This window comes from Polyodon spathula, chromosome 7, assembly GCF_017654505.1.
Source record: "Polyodon spathula isolate WHYD16114869_AA chromosome 7, ASM1765450v1, whole genome shotgun sequence".
Classification (NCBI taxonomy): Eukaryota; Metazoa; Chordata; class Actinopteri; order Acipenseriformes; family Polyodontidae; genus Polyodon; species Polyodon spathula.
Genome location: NC_054540.1, coordinates 15,417,307 through 15,436,784, shown reverse-complemented (window position 1 = coordinate 15,436,784; position 19,478 = coordinate 15,417,307). Strand labels below are relative to the sequence as shown.

The window sequence follows — 19,478 nt, the reverse complement described above, 5'->3', positions numbered from 1 at the left end:
TGCTTCTCCGCGAACAATTAGGACAACCTACTGCTGCTTGTTACCATCATGCTGTTATTCCTGTAACAAACTAAACAGACTTAGCTCCAATTATCTCCTGTAATCCCTTTATTGAAGATGAATCGTGTTTCCTGGCCTATTTCAGGTTTTATTGAATTGTTAGCGCCTGCAGATCCTGATCCTGCAGAGGCTGGTAGTCAGGTTTCGTAAGCAGATTGTCATGGTGTTAATTACGATTACACAGAACGGCCAGTCGGATGCTGTGCTTTGTAACAAGTAGCCTACTAAAGTTTCCTCCGATATCTACTCGTGTACTTGAGTTTTAGAAGATTTGGTGTGTTGTAATGAAAAAGAAGAGGCGATTAAACAAATTGATGATGCAGGCGGTTCACTGAGTGTTTTAAAATTCTGTTTTGAAATGTCATTAAATGCAGTCTGTGTTTCAAATGAGAGCATAGACACAAATTGTGGTTTAATTGCTGGAACAGTGAAACTTTTAATGGGGTGAATCGCAAATACAGTATTTTATTTGGTGGTTGTTTTTGACATTAATGACATTTTTGGACATAGATTATTAAAATAGACATCTGTGTATACGGAAATATATATAATGCATGTGTGAATGTATGAATTTTGCATTTCCAAAATGCAAAGTTGTTTTTTTCTGCTACATCATTAAAATGTTGTTGCAAATCATGATAATGTTCCCAAATAAAATGTAGTTTGCATGAAGCTAATTGTCATTCATAAGGCTGTCACTGGACAGTTACTGTATTAAGAGAGACATTTCAAAGATTTATCATGCAGTAACAGTGTACAAGTGCAAGGTTTTTTACTGATAAAAAAAGGCAACCCAAAAGGGTCTACATACAGATTAACAATTCACATGTACCTGCTTATGCAGTATCACATAAGTAAAACAAGTACATTATTGAATACTGTGCCTATGGTTCATTCAACTGGGCATTTTGTACTGCTTGTACAACAGAAAACATTTCCTTTAACCAGTGCTACTTAAATTAAACAAATATAAGTTATTACTTTCATATATGTATATATTATAAATATTAGGATTCACAAATTTTTTTTTTTGGTGTACGTTGTACATTGTGCACAAGTTAATTTTAATATTATTTAAAATAGCCACACTCTATGTAAAGGTTGTTTGGTGTCTTTCTCCATTGTGAAATCTGATGTTAAGCCACCAACTTTTTTTCATTTAGGTCTGTTATGCGGCATGGAATGGCTAAACTAGTGCACTCCAGTTCTCCAGTGCAAAACAATATACAGTTGAATAATATATTATTATAGGTTATGGAAGTGCAGAGATGCAACCCCATCACAGTATGTTTCTGCAAAGTCTGCCATGATGTTGCTACTTCCATGCACGAAGTCTAAAGACAGTTCAGTCATTGTCAGTATTGTTGACTAATTGGATTATAACAGTGTACTCTGAAGCATTAATAGCAATGCAGCACATGGAGTATAAACTAGTGTATACTAAATCACATTGAACATATGGTCTGTGGATATTTTCCATTAAACTTACCACACCCATTGACAGGAGTAAATAATGTTTTTCAAACCAGGGCTTTTATCTTTAGACTTGTCATAATTAAACTGCTTTAGTGAAGACGTTCTAGATTTGGTCTCACCTAGCTGAATCAGTTTTTGCTTTATTGCCTTTGTTGAATGCATTCCACCAGGGTCAATTCTAGGAAAATCAAATACCTCTACCCATACTCTGTATATAGGATTTCAATAGTCTGTTCATCCAGTCGGTAGTTCACGACCATTGAATGCGATGGCCCCAGACCAAATGCTTCCAGACATTTTAATAGTCTGCCAAACTGCTGGACCAGGTGGCTTTGAATACAGCAATACATTGTTTTGATTTTGACCAAATTGAAGCTGCATATCTCCCCTATTCTGAAGTCTCTACACAAGAGTTTTGTTTAATTCAGAATTTTCTTTTATTGGGCATTGGGATGTTCATGTGCAAAAATGCATAACATCTGCATGCCAAAGGTTGCTCTGAAATACTCGCCGAACAAATCTTTTGTACAGTATATCTGTGTCTTGAAAGTCAACACTGAAGATGAGTAGAATACATTAGAGATTAATTTTTATAACAGTGGGATGTCCATTGTTTAGTCAGAACAGCTGTTGCAACTATTCCCTCAGTTTCTACAATCTTCCTAAGCTTTATTTATAAATCATTTAATGCCAAGTTGCTTGGTTCACTGAAAGACTTTAAAATGTTGTATAGAGGGTTTAAGTACTGGATTGGACATTATATTACTAACAACCATCATGAGAAGTGGAGCCAGACTTTTAACAATGGATGTATGTTGTTTTTAAATGATATAAATGTTTATATCGTCAGTATGTTGTTCGCTTGCATGTTTTATTTCTACCAAGAAAGATTCAACACACTGCCATTTATCCTTGCAATAGACCATATATTTGTGCATCCAAATGAACATATAAAACATGAAAAGATTAAGTGATTTTAATCAAATGTGAAAAGGGTACCAGCAGTTTATGGTTTATGATCATCTGTAACTATATACAGATGATTTATGTAAACCGAATGCCCAAGAGAGCATTTATATTAAATGTTATGTTAAAATCAAGCAGATTGTTCTGAGAGCAACATATTCTTTTAACTACCTTTCTCTCATTGAACTTAAAGCATTTACAGTAAATGTTCCGATTTTCCTACATAGTGTTCTCAAAATCCTTTTTTTATTTTTTTGCTTAATATGAAGTGCAATAGCCTAAAAGCCAACCTTAATAATTGTAGTGCTTTTCGTTTCTAATCTGTTTACAACTACCTTTAAAATTAGCAGTAAAACAGATAATTGGATGTCAAGATAGTTACTATGTAGTGTGAAAGTCATCCCAATATATAGGCTGCGTTCTGTACTTTCTTCCCTACATTATTATCTACGATGGGATTCTCAGCCATTTTATTGCATGTGGTCTTCAGACGTTGGCTGGAGACCCCATATACACCTTAGGAGAGGTCAGAGGTGTTGTTAAGTAATAAGACATCCCAGTGTGTGCACTGTTGTGAAATTGCACATTACTAGATGTGGTGTTAAGCACAAGGCTAAACAGTGAAGTGTCTTATTGTGGTTATAAAATTCCATAAGACAAAACTGAGTAGAGTAAGAAGACAAATGCTTAATAAAGTACACTGCTTTGAATCTTGTTCAGCCAATTGGGGTGTTTTGTTCACCCAAGCCACTACCGCACAATTTGATTAATAAGATGCAGTTGCATAATCATTTGAGAACCACTGGTCTGTATCGCGGTACACTGATAAATTACACGGAATTTGGTTTAGGAAAACCATAATTGTGACCAACATTGTCAGTTTATGTTGCATATGTTTGTGTGATGAACCGCTGTACTGACTGGTGTTCTGTCATCAAATCCCTGAAAGATAGATTTGTTGTTCTTACAGGTTTATTCAGGAGACGGAACAGAACATGGGACCTGGGCCAGCCAAGCAGTGCCAGCTGCGAACATTCCTCACTTATTACATCAATGATTTCTTCCTCAACCAAGTCCGGATTGAGATTAACAAAGAGATTGAGGCAGTGACAAAGGTGACCGACCCTCTGAAGATTCTCGCCAGCGCAGACACCATGAAGGTGCTTGGAGTGCAGCGGCCCCTTCTGCAGGTAAACACAATGAATTGCAGATACTGAACCCAGCTTTTCTTGTTGTGCACATCCCTTGTTTGACACAAGTGTATTCTCCAGAAGAATTGACAATACCTAACAGTGTATGTGGGCTGTTTATTGTAATTATTGAGAGAATTTAAATGTTAATTTATTCATCCACAAAAGTTACTGAATGAATTTTACTTGAAATATGTAAAGCATGAAATTTAACTCGATAAACAGATGTATGTAGAACAGAGACAGTGTGGATTTGTGACATGCTATAAAATCAGTTCTACAGATTTTAATTAAACGGATTAACAGAAGGTAGAATTTCTTACTCATGCATTGAGTCATAACCTGATTATACAAAGAAACCAACACAGCTATTTATTAGTTTCACTGAGTCGTTAACTTTCCTGATCCATAACTAACTGTCACTAATAATCAGATCTCAGGATACTGTACACTGTACTGCTTTCAGTTGTCATTCTGGTATGAAAGTGTGAGACGATGCTGTTGCTGCTGCTAAATTGTATTTATATTCTGTGATTTTATCTCATTTGTCCTGTTGTGTAACAGTCTGGTTACAAGCTGTGACGACTACAGTTTAAGCCTCTGAATTCTTTGTACAAAGTCTAAAAATTCTAGATAAAAAGCCAACAAAATATCATCATTGTTATATACTCAAGAAAAAATTAAGTTTTGATAATTACATAAATTATTCATATGTATGTTTGGATTTTTAGTCTTTGCAGGATTTAGCTTTAGTCTGTGATCATGAACTGTATTTTTATTTTTAATACAATAGCAATGTTTATAGCTTTGTAATATATTATGCATTGTAATGGAAATTATGGAAGTTTTAATATATCTAAGATAACATTTGTAATATATAATATTTGTAATTGGTTTCTTATGAGCCCAGGAACTCCCAATGTAAATTAGCTTATAGCTAAGTCTGGGTACAATACATCTTGTGACTTGTTATGAATGTTACAAATTGTACATTTTCCCTGTTAAATAAAACATTTGAATTCTGAATTTGAATTCATACGGTAGTATTAGGTATTTTATATAAAGAGGAGTTCCTTTGTACACCATCATTTTTGTGGAAGACTGGAGGATCAGTAGGTTTTACAAATATTAGACAATGTTGGCAAGTTGCATTCCACTTCTATTAGCTGTTTAGAAGGTGCTTACATAAATTGTATGTACAGTACTCACCTAAAAAGACTACTTTCAGTTTTGGAACAGTACTCTTTCACCTTTAAGTGCCGGCAGTTGATTGTGTTATAAAGAGCACAGGGCTGTTTTTACCCAGCAGCCAGAGTTCATTGCTGTTTGTTGATGACGTTTTATATAATTAGGTACCCAAATGTGTTTAATTATCCTGTGGGGATAACGAGTGCCTTGCTGAACAAGCAATGTAAGTCAATTCCAAGAGAAATATTTTGGGTAATTATTGTACCCTCTTTATGCTGATTTTAGCACCCATTGACTTTATGACCATAGCTGACACATTTGGCTTAGTCATACACATTCTAAAACATCAATATATTGGAATAATCACCTTACTTACTTCATGTTTGCTGATGATCTGACTGATCAAAAGAGGTATATTTAATTTCTGTCTTTGAATTTCTTAATTTCAGAGAAAGTATTTGCTGGACAATACATTCCTGTTGGTTGCACTGTGGAGAGATCTAAAAGAAGGTTGAGATGGTGTTAATGATCAGAGATGGCATTGGTCTTGATGGTAGAGGTGGATCCACTGTATTTATAATCAAATAGTGAAACAATTTGAGCAATAAATAAATACTATTCTAAATTGTATGTGTGTGTGTATATATATATAAAAGTTTGTATATGTATTACAATGGTGTTTAATTTGGCCGTTCTCATTTTTATTATTAATGCAACCTTAACTGTAATATTCAACAAAAACAGGAGCTTACAATATTTACTTGACAACAACAGTGATTGCAGTAATTTACACATTAATCATGGTAAATGCTGTAGGGTACTTGTTTGTTTTTTTTGTTTTTGCAACAAAAAAAACAAACCACACTTTGTTTTACTTTCGTAGCGCACATTTCATCTTTAGTTTTTGTTTGCTTTGTCTATGTGTAAGAAAGTTAGCTGGTAACCTTCTGGTTCTGTGCTCTACCAGCGCAGTTAAACTAATGCAGTTAACCAGTGATTGCTGTGGATAATCTCAGTGTGTGTGTGTGTGTGGTACTGTATTCTTATTTATTACAAATTAATTATTTAACAAACATTTAGTTTTGCAGGTAGGGGTTACCAAGCATCTTTCCACGTCTTTTGTCTCTCAAAAGCATGAAACAATGATTGGCAGTTGCAAAACAATGGACTGTTAAGATCACAGTGTTTCTTTGTTGCAGCTGTATTGTGCCATGAGAGACTCTTAAGCATTAAGCATGCTATGATAATATGGCTGTGCATCTCAGCTAAATTTGTTCACGAGAAACCACTTGGTGAAACTGGTTGGCTATGTGACTTCAGATTTACATAAGTGCTTTTATGTGTAAGTCTAATATATGTGGTGATGTGCATGCTGAAAGGTACCCAAGCCACTGGCCACAAGGTAACGACCACAGTGTTCAGAGTTATGTTTGCGCCATGATCGTCACTATGCTTTTGCTTATGTCTGATGTTTAATAGTATGTGTAAATTAATAAGTAAGAATTGATTCTATTAAATAGGTGGTTGAAGAAACTGTTGGCAGATAACGGTTTATGTAACTGAACTTGCCTAATTGATTTGTAAGCTGATGCAATGAAGTTTCCTCTTCGTCTCACTGGTAGAAGAGGGGCCGTCACACTAGAGAGCAAGGTCCTTGAGGATAGTGGGCCAGCCACTGAGCCAGACAGGATGGATAGGTGCTGAGTAATATCAGACGAAGGCACAACCAAAGCAGCTTTATTACTTTTATTTGAGCCTACAGGGTAAAGCAGGTTCCAATCAACATAATGCATTATATTATATCGGTACCTAATTTCTTCACACATCAGAAATGCTTCCCGTTTCCAGAGTTTAGCTCTTACATTACACCCCTAAGGGTTGAAGCGCTATCTCTTTCTGAGCTTACTCACTACCTGACTGAATATAATCATTTTAAAAAGTGGTGTTGAAATATATAAAACAGTCCTCTGCATCCTGCTAGTACAAAACCATTACACTAGTTAGTTCAAGGTACCCAATATGTTTTTTTGCAAACTTCCCATTCTTGATAAATTAAGGTCTAAATAGATACAATGTTAGTCATTTTGAAATCCATCACCATCCCACACAACTATTAAAGCTTTTATCAGAATGTATAAATTTGTTATGTTGTAAGGTACAGGAGTTTCTGTAATGCTGTTTGCTCCATTGATCTTAACAACACACAGCACAGTTAGGCGTTCTCTGAAGGCTTGGCTTCCTCTCAGCCCAGAGCACACTGACGGACAGCTCATTTGCAGCAGATTTCAAAGTTGATAGCCTATGAAAATATTATACCTGCTGGGGAGTTTGGGGTGCTGACCTGGAACAACATTTGGAGGTCAAGCACGACTCTATAAAATAGAACAAAGTTGAAATATGGATTGAAAAAACAAACTGAAAAGGGACCAGTTTACAAACTGAACAAATCAGTCACCTGACCTGACTGGTAACCACCAGAAAGGGTTTTGTGCTTATTCAGTTTAATTTTGCAAGAAACTCGATTTTTACTACAGGAGAATGTTTTTGTTATAATTTTATTTATTTATTTATTTATGACCAATTGATCTGTCTTTGTCTGAAGATCAGGGATTAAAATAACTTCTGGCCTTGTCCTATATAAAATACATCTTTTGAAAGCTGTACACTATTTTACATTTGTCCATTTTTCTATCTGAATTCTGTAAAGCAAATACAAAAATATGCAGATTGAATCAGGTATTTTTATTGTTTAAGACTAGAAGTCATTTTGGATCAATAAACTAGTGTCATATAATGATGAAGCCAAAATGTTTGACTAATTGACAGAGTTTCTTGTTAGTTTTCCTCTGAAAATGTTATACAGTAGTTGCTGTTTTTTTATTCTCTGTTAATGAAAAAACAGGACATATTCTAGAAATATAGATGGTGCACATTTTCCAATTGAACAAACATGAAATGTAATGTTTGTCAAGGCAGTTTCTAAAGCCCCTTTCACTCTGGCATGATCTACCTGTGTCAGAACCTACTCTGGCAAGACCGGGGGCCATGCGAGTCGGGTAGGCAATTTCACACTGCTTTTGATAAAGCAGGGTTGACCTGGGTGACAGATGCAAGTACACAATACACGAATCAATGTCCCGGAAGCAGCTTGTTATTGACGTTTCCATCCAAGCTTCTCTGGATTGAACTGTCGATCCAAATTTTGATTAGAACAAATGTTTCTTCATCCCTGCTGCAATCTGGCTCATGCTGTGACTCAGTCAACACAAATATGGCTAAGCAGAAATGATCCTTGCAGAAGTGAAACCTTCATGCAGGCGTGGCTCTTTGTAATTGCATCGGCTCCCGAATGGCCATCAAGCATTTTGTCTCTCTCATCCCTGGTCAAAGCGTGTCAACCCACATCCTGAGGTGGGTCACTGGGACGCAGGTTAACCCGGGTCCGGCCCAGTTTCGTGGTTTCACACTATGCAGGATTGCGGCCCGGGTTTGGACCCTGGTAGGAGTGTCAGTGTGAAAGGGGCTTACGTTTTTGAAGGTTGGGTTTCCTCATTGCAGAGATACTCAGAATTGACAAAACAGGAGAGCTAGAGCTCCAAAATATTTGCTGCTGTGATCATTTCTGATCTTGCCCAGATGGCCTGACCTCAGATTTTTTAATGGAGAAAGAGTTATACAAAGTCATATTAGTATTTATTCATACTGAGGAAAAATTGCATTTTATTTTTCTCTTCAGTGTATTCAGTTGTATTCCTAGCTCTTCACCAGAGCATGAAATGAAAGTCCAGTTGAATCCTGATGTAACATAGATTAAATTACCCAGCCGTATGCGCAAATAAAATATACAGAAGGCGCATACATAGAAAAATCACATCAAAGTAAAATGGAGTTTGTGCTTTTGTAATTCTAGCAAGGCTGAAGGTGAATATTACAGTATTTATTGTCTCCCATTTGTTAGTTGTGTTGCACTGGCCCAACTTCAGTGTTGGACTTTTGTGTGTGTGTATGTGTTTTTTTATTAAATCAATTTTTTTTTTCACGTTTTTAAACTCAGTTTGAAATGTCCAAATCAGTTATCATCTCACCACCGCTACCCAAGAGGCATTGTGTTTACGAGGTGAGGAACCCAGGGTTTACCATGTCTTCGCTTTCAGAAATATGTTAGCACTTGTCATCACTTTCACCAACATAGTAATAGTTCTCTCACTCTTCCTTTGATTCTACCCCATCAACTGAAGCAATTACTTAATTGTAACTATAACATAGTAAATAAAATTTGAAAAATGAAACATACACAGCTTTATATATTTTGGCATTCTGTGAGCATGTTATGTAGTTAATTGTGCTGTCCCGGCTGCCTGGAGGCTTCTTTGCAAGCATTAAAGATCAAAAGTACAGAAGAAAAGCAGAACAATTCCTGCATCTCAGCTTATGGTTACTAACTATTTATGGACATGTACTGTGTAGCAGGGTAAATGTTGAGTCCAATAGATTATTTTTCTTAAGAGAAAACATTTTGTCCTTAAATAATCTACTCTTTTTGCTGAATATTAGTGCAGTTAGTGTCACCGGCTGCCCTGCCCTGTCAGCCTAAGGACAAGCTGTAAGTGTAATTGGCAGATGATATAACATTGAGAGGGCATGAAGAGATTTCCATTCTCTCGCTGTCACTTCCTTTGCAGGGCCCGTCTGATGCACAGCTGTACCACAGGCATTCGGGGGGGAAAAACTGTTTAAAGTATCTTTTCTCGTTCCTAGCTGAAACGAGGTAGTTGCACAGACCAAAAGAGCCACTGATAGAAATGGCTTATCTTAGTTTGCTCTGCACTCGAAAAGAATGGAGTTGATGACTTTGATGAAATCATTTCCTTTTGGGAGTTTTCATTTAGGAAATATAAAGTACATTTAGGGTATATTGAAGGATATTTTGTTGAATGCTTGGGTAGTCCCCCTTTTTTAGTCCCTAATGGAGTAAGAGTTTGTTTAGAATTACTACATACTTCATACGGGTGGTCTGTTATGAGAGTACTTGTTGTACTCTGCCTGTCTTCCTGCTCTGTGAATTATATCATTAGTAGATAACAAGTACTGTAAGGGACCAAACACTACTCAAGGAATCTCAGATCAACAATGTTACCCAGATAATGGAAGCACAATCTCTTTGGTAATTACTATTTATTTATACAGTTCACAATAAGGGGAAGCTCTGCCTTTTGACCAACACAACTCTGATAGCCCTTTCTTGATCGTAGGAAGTCTAGTTTTAAATGGAAATATGTGTGTGGGTTCTGGGTATATGCTTGTATTTTTATTTTTAAGGGCAAACAGAATGTCGCTATTGTCATTTTGAACTTTTGTAGTATTTTTTTTTAAATTTATTTTTAATGACAGTTGTTTTAAGTTAAGTGAACTTAAACTGAACACTGTGATTTTACTTATTTTCCCTCCAAAAAAAAGAAAACCCTAGGGGAAATGTCTAAGTGATGCCATGACAGTCATTCTCCTATTATTGTAGGCATCTCTTCCACATTGTAATGTGTAGTGGTGCACCTCTTCATTGTTCTCAGATCCTCTGAGTGGGGATTTGAATGTTATGACCTGTGTACTGCAATTGCTGATGTCTGTTGAAATGCAGCATAAAGGAACTTAATAACCACTATGTCAGATAATATGTAAAAATGCATTGTTTTTGAGGAGGGGATAAACATACATACAAACACATTTCCATATACCATATGGGTGTAATGAACCACAGCAATGAACAAAAAAAGCTGTTGTGCCCTGGACTATGAAATACACATCCATTAAGATGATGGTAATGTTTCCAAGCTCAATACAAACCAGTGATACCCCACAGAGTAACAGGCAGTAAACCAATAGATCAACCAGTCAAGTTCTTCCTTGCAATTTTTTTTTGACACGTCCAACATATCTAGAAGCCCTATGTATAAACAATTGGACAGAAAATAGGATTGACCTACTGAGACTGAAGCCTAATTTACAGGAGTGGACTGGCGAGATGATCATCTGCAGGTTGCAGTAGCTGTAAACACACCACCTAAAACACAGGTCACATAGCAACCATTCTAGCAATTCAACATCAGGTGCTGTTGATTGAGACCATAGCATTCTTAACAGCAAGAGTGACAAATAGCATGTAAACGAAGCAGTCCATCTGTGTCACTGCCAAATGTTTAGATTATTCTTTACAATACAGACCCCCCCCCCCCCATGCAGGGTCTTACCTTGAGTGACTGGGTTTTAGTTTGAAACCCAGGTTTACTAGGTTCTGAGTCCCAATTTGGGTTAAGACTGATTCTTTTAACAGGATACTGTACCTTCAAATGCAAAATCCAGCCCTTTTATTGCCTAATCATAATAAATATTCAATAAATATTCAATCTGTTTTGAAGAAGCAGAATCTTAAAACATATTTGTTGCTTTGTTTACCAGAATGATTATCATGGTTGGTCACAGGGATATCAGCAACAGCGACTAACTGTAGATCACACAATACCATCAGTTAATACTTTTTGTTTTATTATAATTATATTGTTATTGATATTTTACATCTAATTATGTTTTACTTTCCAACATGCATTGGTGACAGTTGATGGATGGTGCCCCTCTGGAAAGAAACATTAAAAAGCATGACAGTATGCAGTTAGGTTCATAGCGTTGACTTTGATTAATTAAAACCGTAGGCTTGGTTTGGGCCATCTTGTCAGTGCTTAGTCCTATATTATTTCTGATTGATGATAACATTGGTTAAAATGAGCCAGGAAAGCAGAGCACAGTGTGTAATAGTCGTTAAGATAGAGCACTGGCTGTCAGCAGTCAGAACGCCCTGCATCAGACTTAAAGTGAATAGGCAGAATGGTCGCCATGCGGCTGAGGTTAAGTGTCCTCACCCAGCTCTGATGGGCTCAATGAAAATTAATGGAAAAGCATTTGACCCGTTTCATTGGTGCGCCTGAACCTCAATAACCACACTGCAGAGTTTCTATCCTATCAGGGCATCAATCTTGGAACTGCTTGGAAGAGCAGGAGAATCAATAGAAATCGTAGTTTTGGTTGTGTAATTAAAACTAGGAAATGTTCATTTTCATTCATTTAGAGGCATGTCTGCCTAGTTCCCTTAACTCAATGGTATTATAAGTATTTCTAATTCCAGTTAGAGCTCCACTTAGCCTGTGCTGTGTCATCCTGTTTTACTGACTTTGTGAAACTGGTGTTACAGAGGTTGTATTCACTCTAAAAAGCTAAACTGTTTGTACAGGAACAACATCACAGTGCCTATGGAAAAACGTGCAGGGCAGCTTGATAGTGCTGTGAAAGGTTTCATGTAAAAGAATATCATTTTTAACTTAAGCTTTTCCTTAGATGAATAAAGACAATATAAAATACACATTGCTCAATGTTTGCTATTGCATGTTGTTTAAATTGCATCTGTGAGTTAAGAATTTTATAAAATAGACAACCATAGGCGTGTTGTTTTACATTCCATGTTATTCACTTACATGTTGTCTATCATGTCAATCTAATCATATTGGAATTTGTCTTTTCTTCTATTTAAGCAAGTTCTGTGTTGAATTTAAACTGCAGTCTATGAATTTGTGCATTTTGTTTAAAAAAACAAAAACAAAAAAACATTTGAATATATGTTTTGAAACAGTACTTTGCCCTATCTCTCTTGTGACAGCTAAATAAAACACAGTAACGTAACTGTTTGGGTATCAAAAAAGGTTGAGTGCTGCTAATTCTCTTTTTTCTTGGCCTGATTACTTTTTAATGATTCCTTGGAAAGATGAATGGCGGCATTGAGTGGCCAAAATTAGATAGATTGGAAGCTGCTGGAGTATTTGGTATAAGGTTAATGTACTTCAGGTTCATTCTTTACTGTGTCAGTCATTTCTGAAGTTATTGAGCTGAGACTATTCAAGAGTGTAGAAGTAGACAACCAGATTAAATGTTTTTTTGTTGTTGCTTGTTAAGACATTGTGATGGTACACAGTAGAGTTATTGAGTTGGATGGTAAAAGGGAAGAAAGGGCTTGGGCAGTTGCATTTTTGCTTGGTTTTACGAATGTGAGGGACAAAGAAAAAAGCCAGCAGTTATAACTTCCAACAATCTTGATGTGCTTGGATGCATTACCCTCAGTGAACACAGTACTACTAGTCTCAGAACAACACTATTCCTGTCCCACTCTCTGACAGTGCCTTTCTCGTCAAAAAGGCGAGCTTTCAATAAGATTGAGTAGGGCTGGCAGAGCTCCGAGCTCACAGATGACCTTAGCAATGTCAAGAATGTGAAATACATGTTGACAAATGGTGCCATAAGTGGGTATTTTTTTATTTGACATTTACAAATATTTTGTGACATGTTTCATAGAAAAAAAAAAACCTGAAACACTTATTGTGGTTGTTTTGATGTCCTTCTGCCTCTTCATTGTAATTTGAATTGAGCTCTTTTAAGAAGCTTGAAGCAGAGAATCTAGAGCATCCGAGATCATGCTGGGTAGGTTCTTTGAGTATAATTATGTTACTGTGATCTGTAGTCATGTAACTAGCCTGCTTAAATAGAGCCTACAGTGCTATTGTGATAAGCTATTTGTGATAAAACATTTGAAAAGGTAGCCTGATTGTTATTTAAATATGTTAAGGAAAAGGGGAGTTGCTAAATAAACTTTGTGACAGTACAAAAGCAAACCTGTGCGCAGAAATGTACGTTAAAGGAGATTACAATGTGATTTGAATTGCTTTTTAAAATGCACCTTTCTATTTTATTGCTACAATCATTGTGTGTTTCTTGGTTATGTTGCTCCAATATTCAGTTATTTAACCAGCTTTAAATAAACCTAGTGTACAAATGTATTCATTTTTATTATCAAAAACGGCAAGCAGCAGTATTTTCTGCTCTAGACTTGTCTGACACATCTAATCAGGAAAGAGAAGGATTCTACAGACTCCAGCCCAAGGTCTAGTCGTAGTGCAGGCCTTGATTGTGCTTGGCAGGAACATGGCTTACTTTGGTTGCAATCACAGTGGTTGTCTTCATGACAACTGATACAAAGTAGCAAGCCCGGATTAACCAACTTGCACTAGGTGCACTTGCACGGGGCCCCGGTTACTGATAATGAAAAAAAACTACGCTTTCAAGCACCTTTCCGTTTGGCTGTCGGTGTAGTTTAGTCCTGTGCATGAAAATAAAAACAAAGGCAGAAAAAAAACAGGATTTTTTTCCACTTATCTTCATACCATACTCTATACTGTTAAGGAGAAAAAAGTTTTTATTTAGAAAAAATGTATATATTTAAAATACAAAACTGAAAGATCATAATTGGGATAAGTCTCCATCCCCCCTGAGTTAATACTTGGTGGAAGCACCTTTGTCAGAAATTACAGCTGTGAGTCTGTTGGGATAGGGCTCTACCAACTTTGCACACCTAGACTTGACCATAGGCAATATTTGACCATTCTTCTTTACAAAACTGTTCCAGCTCTGTCAAGTTCCTCGGGGAGCGTTGATGGACAGCAATCTTCAAGTCATGCCACAAATTTTCAATTGGATTTAGGTCAGGGCTCTGACTGGGCCACTCAAGGACATTGACCTTTTTGATCCTTAGCCCCTCAAGCTTTGGCTGTGTGCTTTGGGTCATTATCATGCTGAAAGGTGAACTTCCGTCCCAGTTTCAGCTTTCTTGCAGAGGGCAGCAGGTTTTCCTTAAGGACTTCTCTGTACTTTGCTCCATTCATTTTCCCATCTATCCTGACAAGTGCCCCAGTCCCTGCCGATGAGAAACATCCCCATAACATGATGCTGCCACCACCATGCTTCACAGTCGGGATGGTGTTCTTTGGGTGATGCGCTCTGTTGGGTTTGCGCCAAACATAACGCTTTGCATTTGTTTCATTTTAGTTTCGTCAGACCACAACATTTTTTGCCACATGGCTACAAATACTTCAAATGTGATTCAAGGTGGGCTTTCTTGAGTAATGACTTCCTTCTTGCCACCCTACCATACAGGCCAGATTTGTGGAGTGCTTGGGATATTGTTGTCACATGCACATTTTGACCAGTCTTGGCCAAAGAGCCTGTAGCTCTTACAAAATTACCATTGGCCTCTTGGTAGCCTCACTATTCAGTCTCCTTCTTGCTTGGTCATCCACTTTGGAGAGATGGCCTGATCTGGGCAGGGTCTTGGTGGTGCCATACACCTTCCATTTCTTAATAATCGTCTTGACCGTGCTCCAAGGGATATTCTAGGCCTTTTATATTTTTTTATAACCACCCCCTGATCTGTGCATTTCAACAACTTTGTCCCAGAGTTCATTTGGTGCCCATGGTTGAGTATTTGCTTTGAAATGCACTACACAGCAGAGGGAACCTATAGGAACTGCTGAATTTATCCTGAAATCATGTGACTCACTACAATTTATCACAGGTAGAGGCCACTTAACTTGGTGTGTGATTTTGAAGGTGATTGGCTACACCTGAGCTAATTTAGGATTGCTATTACAAGGGGGTGGACACTTATCCAACCAAGCTGTTTTAGTTTTTATTTTTAATTAATTTTATACAAATTTCTAGAATTTTTTTTTCACTTGGAAGTTGAGGGGTAGGATGTGTAGATAAATGAAAAAAAAAACTATTTTGATGCATTTTAATTCCAGGCTATAAGGTAACGGAAGGTGAAAAATTTGAAAGGGGGTGTAAACTTTCTATAGGCACTGTATATCTTGTTTGTGGACTCCCCCAGATGTATTGTTATCCCATGTGGTTAGCGTGTTGCTACTGTTATTTTGTTGTTGCTGCAGTAGCCAGTCAAGTGTGTATTAAACCTGACCAGGAGCCAGGGCAGATCAGATGATGGCTTGGCACCATAATTGATTATTATACATAGCACACAAGGAGGACAGGTTCGTGCATATTGTGCATTCCCCTACAGACACCAACACAGTCTCAGACTTCTGCCTCTGACATGTTGATTTATGTATTTGCAACTCTTCCCTAATGAACAGTGCCCCATCATGGGTCATTGGAGCCCTCTGCTGAATAAACACTGTCAATGCTGCAAGCCAGAATGAGTGATGTTTCAACGCTTTTTTTCACAGAGGATTTAACGGCTCTTGGCTACAATAGGGAACAACCATGGAGCTTTAAATAAAAGTTACTGAGTATTCATACTGGCTTCTTTAAGATTTCACTTGTCATTATTATGATGTTCAAAATGGCTGGTAGCAGAGTTTCAAGTTTGACCTTGCTGTTACCTTGTACAAATGAAAGGCTAAAAGAGTAACCTTTCTACTAAAAAAGGTGCTTTTTTTTTCACTATTCTTAGTATTTGAACTGCATAGCTGCTTTTTTTTTTTTAACTGTCTTACATGGCTCATTTACTCAAGTCACAACTACAGGGGTGTGCAATTCATATCGCCCGATGCCCAGGAAAACAAGATTTGTGTGAGGGACAAGAAGTTTTGACATTATACTTTGCCCGTTGGACAAATGGTTTTTATTTATTTTTCCTGTGTTCGTTTTGTTGCTAGAAAAACACTCCGGGTAGGGATGGGATGGTATAAAATTTGCACAGAATGATAACTGTTAAAAAAAATACCATGGTAACCTTAATATCACGGTATACAGTACATCATGCAAGCTATCAAATAAAGGCTCAAAAGAAGAAAGACTAACATAAATCACTTATTACCTAACTTACCACTTAAGTTTTCTAAAAACAAAGAAAACACACTTCCTTTCATGGAATGATTTAAACATTTGGTATTTAGTATTTTACTAAGCCAAATAACTTGGTACGTTTCTTTTTTATAAAGACAATCAGAATAATTAAACAAACAAACAAAAAAACTAGTTGTACACTCTCAACGTTATACTACAACAGTATTAAGATCTATTATTTGTTCAAAATGACGTGAGGCTGTTTGTTAAAACATTTTAACGTATAAAATTAAACAAATAAATAAACAAATACTTTGTTTAGCTGATGGCAAATACAATTTTGAAATGATCAGCCTTTTGCTTAAAACACAAACATGTACATGTACAGGTTATAAAATCTGTATACCAAAAAAAAAAAAAAAGTGCTTCAATACTAAAACGTGTTATTGGATTTACATTTACGACATTGGACAAGTAAGCTTCCAATGATTATTACACATATGGAGTTTGTTTGGGGGAAAAAAAAAAAAAAAAGATTTCTTCTCTTACCTAAGAGAATTGGAATACTGTTATAACTTGTTTAAACAAAACTACGTTGATAATAAGTAGGCTATCGTGCTACAGTCGTGGATCTGTGCTAATTTTAATTGAGACATTGGTCGTGTTCTTATAGCGCAGATTTCCGCAGTTCTGCATAGTGCTGCACAGAATCGCTGAGATGCGCTGTAGACGTCACTCAACACCCACAGAAATCTGCAGATTCTGCATAGCCCAGCGCAGCTTTTAAATGTTACTGCGGGAGGCTGGCTGCTGCTGTGAACCAAAGGGACGATGTAAAGATCACGAGTGACCTGCTAATCGTAATGCAAATAACCACTAAAACTACTGCTGCCACCTCGTAGTGGAGGCGTACAACATTTTATCATTTTGCAATGAAGACGTGAACAGCCTTGTCAGTGCTATAATAAATAAATAAATCCATTATGTAAACACACATAATGTACTAAATCCATGATAAGTGGTGTATAATTTTACAATAAAGTTACTGTTAATCAATTACATTAAACTGACTGTTTATAATCCAGACAAATGTAAATATAGCACGTTGAAAATGTGTGATGTCAGAAAGACAGCAGCTAAGAGCAGCCGGAATAGCAAGCTCTGAGTAATAGAACGCAGCAATTGAAACGTGTATTCTCTGTTGTTGACCGTTTCTTTCAAAACCATTTTCAAAATACAGTATCAGTTCACATAAAGATCAAAACCGTCTGACCAACAGACTTCAAACTTGGTAGGCATCGTATTGGTGACAGTGGAATACAAATATTTCAAAATGGTGATGTTTCGGAAAACAAGATGGCCGCCGCACCTACATTTTCTTCTTACATTTAAAACTGCATCTGTTGGCAAACAGTTTACCTGACTAACTCCAAACTACACAAGTATCTTCTCTGACGCTGTATCAATACAACTGACTTAAAAAAAAAAATTAAAAAAAAATGGTGTTGACCCTAAACCAAAATGGCTGTTTGATGCGTTTTTAGAAACTTTTTGAAATCTTCTTCTTGGGAACCGGTGGTGACTGATGTAAAACTTGGAATATATCAGTAGCAACTAAACATGCTTCAAGTTTGCAAAGCCGAAGTTGCTGCGATAAAGTTGAATGTCAAAATGGCTGGCAGTAATTTTACTGAAAAGTGCCCTTGACAGTAAACTGTTTACACAACAGACTTCAAACTTGGTAAGAACTGCCCCGGTCACAATAGAATACAAATATATCAAAATGGTGGTATTTTAAAAAATAAGATGGCTGCCACACCTACACTTACTTTTCACATTTAAAATTGATTCAGTTTAAAAATGATTTACTTGAAAATTATCATGCCTTTGTCAGTACAATTGAGTTTTTCAAAGTCTTCTGGGGAAATATTATACTGGCTTGTGATCCTTGTGCTTGTGAATTCCAAACTGTTAAGCCTGCAGTGCGTTTTGCATACAGCTGATTTTAACGTAATTTAATTCTGTATATCCCCAGGTAGATTACAATTCTAAGGTATGGAAATCTTTTAACTGCAAATTACTTTTATTTACAGTGTTTGTTGTATACAGTGTTGGTGATTTAAATCAAATTGGGCCTGGACCAAATGAAAACTTTGACCCACCTGCTAATAACAGCAAACTGCTATTATTTGAAAACAGTTTGACCAGCTTCTTAGACAGTTTGACCAATTTCTTTGTCCCAGTGACAAAAGAATACAAATATGTCAAAATGGTGATGTTTTATAAACCAAAACTAATGTTTGTGCATCAAACAAAATGGCCATATGAGACATCTTTGAAAAAAAACCCTGAAACCTTCTTCTGGGGAACTGGTGGTCATATTTGGCAAACTGAGAACTCATCTCAACGCCTCTGTTGGTACTGTTACAGGGGCTTGGGAGCCATAAAACTGCCTGGCAGTTCTAGTTGTTGTTGTTGTTGTTGTTGTTGGTCGTAGTAGTAGTGTCATTATCAAACATATAATTTTAGTAATACTCTTAAAGTTAAACTCTTTAAATGTTATTATTAAACCTACAGATCCTCAGATGTATTTGTTTTCAGCCCACATACACACTGCAGTGAAACCTCTTAATATCACTGCTGTCACTGTGATGGGGAAAAGCTGATATTGCCTTGTTATTTTCACACTTCGGTTAATATCACTCAGTCATTCTTTTAATGTTTTACTGAAAGCATGGTTCAGATCTTTTCCATTGCTGCTGTCTCATGCAAATACAGTTAATTTTTATGTGAAGCAATACTGTCTGCAGCTCACCGGAGTAGGCCTTGATCTATTCTGTACCTTTTCTGACTGATAGCCACTGTATCAGCTTTCTAGAGTTCAGCTCCATTATATACCTTGACCAACAGATACATGCTTGA

General features: G+C 36.7%; 1 protein-coding gene across 2 annotated transcripts in view; it reads left to right on the top strand.

The window, feature by feature from the left end:
* The window catches only part of exoc4 (exocyst complex component 4), a 157,207-nt gene that overhangs the window by 112,343 nt on the left and 25,386 nt on the right, over positions 1–19,478 (top strand). For both annotated transcript variants that reach the window (XM_041254693.1, XM_041254692.1), the window contains exon 11: positions 3,473–3,692. In XM_041254693.1, coding sequence (XP_041110627.1) covers positions 3,473–3,692 — 220 coding nt within the window. The remainder of the gene's footprint in view (positions 1–3,472; positions 3,693–19,478) is intronic.